The 6,000-nt window shown below is 56.6% G+C and overlaps 1 protein-coding gene across 1 annotated transcript in view; it reads left to right on the top strand.

Annotated features, from left to right (window-relative positions):
- The first annotated feature begins 1,104 nt into the window (after window positions 1-1,104).
- Window positions 1,105-6,000, top strand: part of IMPA2 (inositol monophosphatase 2) — an 85,077-nt gene continuing 80,181 nt past the window's right edge. The window contains exon 1 of the mRNA XM_004469993.4: window positions 1,105-1,449. Coding sequence (XP_004470050.1) covers window positions 1,351-1,449 — 99 coding nt within the window. The 5' untranslated portion in view covers window positions 1,105-1,350. The remainder of the gene's footprint in view (window positions 1,450-6,000) is intronic.

Genomic DNA, 6,000 nt, shown 5'->3' with positions numbered 1-6,000 from the left:
CCATGAGCGTTTATTTAAAGACGTAACTGAGCCTTCCAGACTGGGTCACAGTGAGGTGAGCAACGGGAAGACAGGTTCCGAAAAGGCAGCTGGGAAGAGGCCGGAGAGAAAGGGCATGGCTTCCTAATTTCGCTTGGGACTGCTGTTGAAAGCGATCCCCAATAAAGACCTGCCATGACGATTAACCGGATGGTTTTAAAATGAAGTATTCAGGGAGCAGTTTAAGTGTTTGGGAAGTTCAGCTCCTCATCTTGACAATCACGACAGAAATACGACGAGGGAAGCGCACTGGCTGTCCGTGCTGGGCCGAGTCTGGGCCGGGTTTTCTCAACTGCAGGACAAGGAGACTGGGTGACGTGGAGTCCACACAGTCCTTTCCAGCCCCGGCTTGTCCGCAGTTTTTACTGGTCTCACACTGACAGCCTAAGGTTCAGCCCGAGGGTTTTAAACCAAGCGTCCCCAGGCTAACGCGAGGCGCGCTGCGGGCAGGCTCGGCCCGAGAGGGGCGTCCTGGTGGGCAATGGGCGTGCGCTGGTTCGCTTGGGTGGCACCAGGGCTCACCCACGCTGAGGAACCCCAGGTCGAGAAGGCCACTCGTCACAGGGGACGGTGACCACAGCGGGGGTCCGCGTGTGAGCGCGGAGTCGAAACGGCGTCGAAATCCCAGGAGTGTTTGCCCTTCAGCGCGGGTGGCAGCGCCACCGCGGACGCAGGCCTCCCCACAGCCTGGGGCCCACCGCGGACGGGCAATGCCCCGCACAACCACACCGTGGCCTGGGGGTCTCCGTCGCGCGCCCACCCGGGGCCCGTTCCAGGCCCCTCCCTTCGCCCAGACGCCGCCGGCCGCTTCCCGCGCGCAGAGAGGGCGTGGCCTCAGCGCGTGGCTGGGGCGGGGCCGCGGAAGGCGCGGGGGTGGGGCCCCAAGCAGGAGGCGGAGCCGGGGAGGTGGAGGAGGCCTCGAGCCCGTGGGCGGGGCCTGGGAAGGCGCGGGGGGCGGGGCCCCGGGCAGGAGGCGGGGCGCACGGGGCGGAAGAGCGGGACGTGAGCCCGTGGGCGGGGCCTGGGAAGGCGCAGGGGGCGGGGCCCCGGGCAGGAGGCGGGGCCGGGGCGGGGCGCGTGGAGCGGAGGAGCCGGACGCGGGCCCGCGTTCTCGCTACCTGGCTTTGGCGGGCAAGACTGGAGGCTGCGGCCGGCTGGGTGCGGGGGTCGGCGGCGGAAGTGAAGGGGTGGCTCTGAGCGGAGTTAGGGACGGGAGACGCTGGTGGAACGCGGGGTCCGCCCCAGCCGTCTGCCCCCGCAGGTCCCCGCCCTCGCCCCCTGCGGTCCGCGGAGGACGAGTCTGAGGCCAGGATGAAACCGGGAGAAGCAGCAGCTGCGGCGGCGGCCGCGGGCGACCCCTGGACCGAGAGCTTCGAAGCGGCCGTGCAGCTGGCGCTGCGGGCGGGACAGGTCAGCTCCAAGCCTCTCGCCTCCCGCGCCCGTCTCCCGACCCTCGACCCCGAACCCGGGAGGTCGCGGCGCCCTGCGGAGGCCCGCGAAGGGGGTGGGGGCCCTAGTGGGGGTGGGGTCGGGGGAAGGCGTGCTGGGAACCCCAGAGGCCCGGTCTGGGTTGGGGGCTCCCTGGGCACGCCGAGGAAGGGTCAGGGTAGAGAGCCCTGGGCATGCGGGGGTCAACGGTGGGGAGGCCCCTAGGCCACGCCGGGGCTGGGGTCCCCTGGCACGCCGGGCGGAGGGGGACTCCGGCGACGCCCACGTGCCCGTCTGGTGCCCTGCAGGTCTCCCACGGCTCGCTGCGTCCCCTCGGGGCCAGCAGGAGGCTGACGGGCTCTGCAGATCACGCCCAGTGGGAACGTGTTCAGTCTTAAAAAATGAAGTGGAGAGCAGGAGCTCTCCATACTGGCGCTCTAGGAAACCTCGCTTCCCTGGACCACCTGGGGGGGCGGGGAGAAGGGGGCGCTCCTCGGTCCCGCGGGCCGCGAGGGGCCGTTCACGGGGTGCCCGGACCAGCGCCCTGGAATCAGGCCGTCAGCCTGCGGTCCAGAGGTGTCTGGTCTAGAGACCCCGAGGGCGAGGGCAGGGCAGGGCGAAAGCGTCTTTGTCTCCTGTGTCCTGGGTAAGCCTTCCCTTTAACCCTTCGGCGCCAGGAACCCAGGGGGCTGATGGCCCCTTTGTCCCCTGCGCCTTCTGCGGGGGCCGTGGCAGCCACCAAAGGAACATTCCAGCCACTGCCCCTCTCCTTTGGCGCCCAGTGGCTAACTGTGGGTTACCTGACCTTGGTGATTGAGAGTGGATGTTAGCATTTATGAACTATGCAAAGCAGCCCAAGCACCTTTCTTGGCTGGAAATCGGCAGCTCTGTGCTTTTGGGACTTTGCACGGGACTTTTGAGGGATCCAGCAGCCGGGACGTGCGTGTGGATAATGGCCCCCCCTCTCACCGGGTTTCAACCCACACCTTAGGGTATCTGGTAAGGGTGCTGTTTGATGGTCTTTCCCCATGCAGCCTGAAGGGCCAGCTGCTGGACCACAGTGAGTGCCAGGAAGGAAAGGGGTGCAGCCCCTCTGTTTTCTCACTCATTTTGTTGTTTTGCACCCTGAAGGTGCCTGGGTACCTGGACAGTGCCAGGCCTGTGGTAGGTATGCAGTAAATACCTGTGGGGCCGGCGAGTAAGCGTGGGTCCTGCTGGGACTGTCAGGCTTACGCTGAAGTGCCTTACTCTGTTGCTTGTTAGTTGAAGGTAGGTGATGGCGTTTTAGTGATTTGGGACGTGAAGACACCAGGAGCAGCAGGTCTGTGGGATCACCTCAGATCTAATGATGTGAAAATGCTCTACAGATTTTCCCTAGGTGTTAGACTCGAAGTGAGTTGTCACACGCAGCGTGGGCAGTGCTTTACCTTGGGGAGAGTCCACTAGTTCCCTTTAAAAGTCGATCCTCCCAGGGAATGGATGCATTTTGTGTTGCAGGCCCTCTGCGGTGTGAAGGACTGAAGCCTCAGCCTTTAAAGAATGCATGACTTAACCGAGTGTTGTGAAACTTTACCCTTTGGCTCCAGCGCCTTTTCCACTTGTAGGAAAATAGGACCAAACCTTCTGGCGGGGCGCGATGGAGGCTGCAGCTGCGGGGCAGGCATTCCTCCTGGGAAGCCGAGGCGCTGTGCTGGAGCCTCACCCCCCCTGCCCACTCCCACTTCCTCTCCAGCCTGAGTGTCGTCAGGATATTTAGGAACTTTTAGACTCCACGGTAAAACTGTTGTTCTTCCGGGAGGCTTTGAGGAGAAGCTGCCTTGGGATTCAGAAACTTTTATGTAAATCCTGGTGTGTGAAGTTAAGGATTTCTCTGGTGTTTCAAACTTAGATCCTTGAAGACACAGAAGAGTTTTGCTTGATTTCTTTCAACTAACACTGGTGTCAAGCTTGCCCTATGGGGGGGACAGTTCTAATTGTCTTAAATGTAAGAAGTGTTTTTATTTGCCAACAAGAAAGCTTTTTTTTTTTTTTTTTTTTAAAGGAGGGATGAAATAAAGATACTGCCATTTATTTCGGGGTGTGTTCGGGAAGCCGGGGACCCTGGGCTCAGCATTGTGTGGACACTGCCTGCTGGGCCTGTAGGTGAGAGAATGGCCCAAGTGGTCTGAGGCTGGTGGGGAAAAAGAAGCTCCCAAGGTCGTTGCCACCTAACAAAGAAGGGCAGATTGTCTTCAAGGTATTCTTAGAGCCCTAGGGTGCTGATTGGAGAAAGCGCAGGCCTTAGCTTGCTAGCCCAGTGAGGATGGCAGGGTGCTGGTGGCGTCAGTGTCAGTGTCTCCTTGTGCTGTTGTCATCTCATGGCTGGTCTGGTTCCCCAGTGCTGCTATGGGAGGGGGAGCAGAGGGACGCACCCCCCAGGTGTAAACATCAGCTGCCCTTGATGGTTCAGAGATTGGCTCAGGTCACGGTGGCCCTGAACAACTGGCCATTCCTCTCCTCGGCCTCTCTCTTGCTGCCATCTCAAGAAGCCTCCTTTGAGCACATCGGCACCCCAGTTTTCTCTCCTTCCTTCCTCTTTGCCAGTCTGCCCCTTTCCCCCAGTGTCTGGGGGCCATCCCTCTCCTTCAGGCCCAGCCACCTCCAGTGCCTAGGAACCGAGCCAAGGTGTACCAAGGACTGGCTTTTGGGAGGGGGTGGCTAAAGTCCCACCCCTACCACAAATGCAAATAACATTGGTTGAAATGGATGTTTACTGTTTCTTGATCTTTGGTACGAAATGTGAACAAAAATATCTTAGAAAACTATGCTTTTTCAATTCTCCTACAGGGGTGAATCCAGGTTTTGTTGGGCCTGAAGCTTGTACACTTTGGGAGGCCCTCTTTAAGAAAAACTAAAAGTTATGAATTCAAAAAATTACATACAAAAACTACTATTTATTTAGAATAAGAAAAAATCACAGCAGTATAAATTTTAAGATACTTGCATATCACAAATGTCACAAAATGATAAAAATAATAATTTTTTTTTTTAAAGATTTATTTTTATTTTATTTTAATTCCCCTCCCCTCCCCTGGTTGTCTGTTTTCTGTGTCTTTTTGCTGCGTCTTGTTTCTTGTTTCTTTGTCCGCTTCTGTTGTCGTCAGTGGCACGGGAAGTGTGGGCGGTGCCATTCCTCAGCAGGCTGCTCCCTCCTTCGCGCTGGGCGGCTCCTTATGGGTGCACTCCTTGCGCGTGGGGCTCCCCTACGCGGGGGACACCCCTGTGTGGCACGGCACTCCTTGCGTGCATCAGCACTGAGCATGGGCCAGCTCCACACGGGTCAAGGAGGCCCGGGGCTTGAACCGCGGGCCTCCCATGTGGTAGACGGACACCCTAACCACTGGGCCAAAGTCCGTTTCCCAAAAAATAATAATTTTTAAAGTTAACAGTATCTGCTCTAGAAAGTAAGAATCTCCTGTAATAGTTTTTTCACATTTTTTGGGTTTCATACTCTGTATCTTCATGTGACAATGATTCTGGAATGTTTACTATTGAGAGAATAGAAAGGCCAAATCAGTCTTTCCTGTAGCATGGCTGATTAAAATTTATTACTGAGGGTTTAGAAAAATGTGTTTAGGCTTCAAACTTGTTATTGGTAATGTATAAATGTTTATGAGTGCCATCAAATTTGGGAAACCTCTTATCTGCTTTCTCTTATCAGTTCGTTGTAAGATGTGTGTATTAGCCAAAGGGGTGCTGATGTAAAATACCAGAAGTGCCCTGGATTTTATATGGGTTATTTATTTGGGGTAGGAGCTTACAGATACCAGGCCATAAGGATAAGTTCCTTCCCTCATCAAAGTCTCTTTTCATGTGTTGGAGCAAGATAACTGCTGATGTCTGCGAGGGTTCAGGCTTCCTGGGTTCCTCTCTTCCAGGGTCTTGCTTCTCTTTCAGTTCAGGGTTCCTATCTTCCTGAGGCTTGCTTCTTTCTGGGCTCAAGTTTCCTCTCTCCCTGGGGCTTGCTTCTGTTTCCTCTGTGAGCTTACTTCCTGGGGCTCCAGCATCAAACTCCAACATCAAAAAATCCTCAACTCTGTCCTTTGCATGCCTTTTATCTGTGAGTCCCGGGGGGCAGGGAGGGAACTCAACAGCCTAATGACATGGCCCAATCAAGGCCCTAATCATATCTTTTTTTTTTTTTAAGATTCATTTTTATTTATTCCTCTCCCCTTCCCACTTCCCCCCACCCCGGTTGTTTCTTCTGTTGTTGTCAGCGGCACGGGAATCTGTGTTTCTTTTTGTTGCATCATCTTGTTGTGTCAGCTCTCTGTGTGTGTGGTGTCATTCTTGGGCAGGCTGCACTTTCTTTTGCACTGGCCAGCTCTCATTATGGGGCACACTCCTTGTGCGTGGGGCTCCCCTATACGGGGGACACCCCTGCATGGCACGGCACTCCTTGCGCGCATCAGCACTGTGCATGGGCCAGCTGCACACGGGTCAAGGAGGCCCGGGGTTTGAACCGCAGACCTCTCATGTGGTAGGCGGACGCCC

This window comes from Dasypus novemcinctus, chromosome 16 (genome assembly GCF_030445035.2).
Source record: "Dasypus novemcinctus isolate mDasNov1 chromosome 16, mDasNov1.1.hap2, whole genome shotgun sequence".
NCBI lineage: Eukaryota > Metazoa > Chordata > Mammalia > Cingulata > Dasypodidae > Dasypus > Dasypus novemcinctus.
Note: the sequence above shows the minus strand (reverse complement) of the source record. Positions and strands in the feature narration are given on the sequence as shown.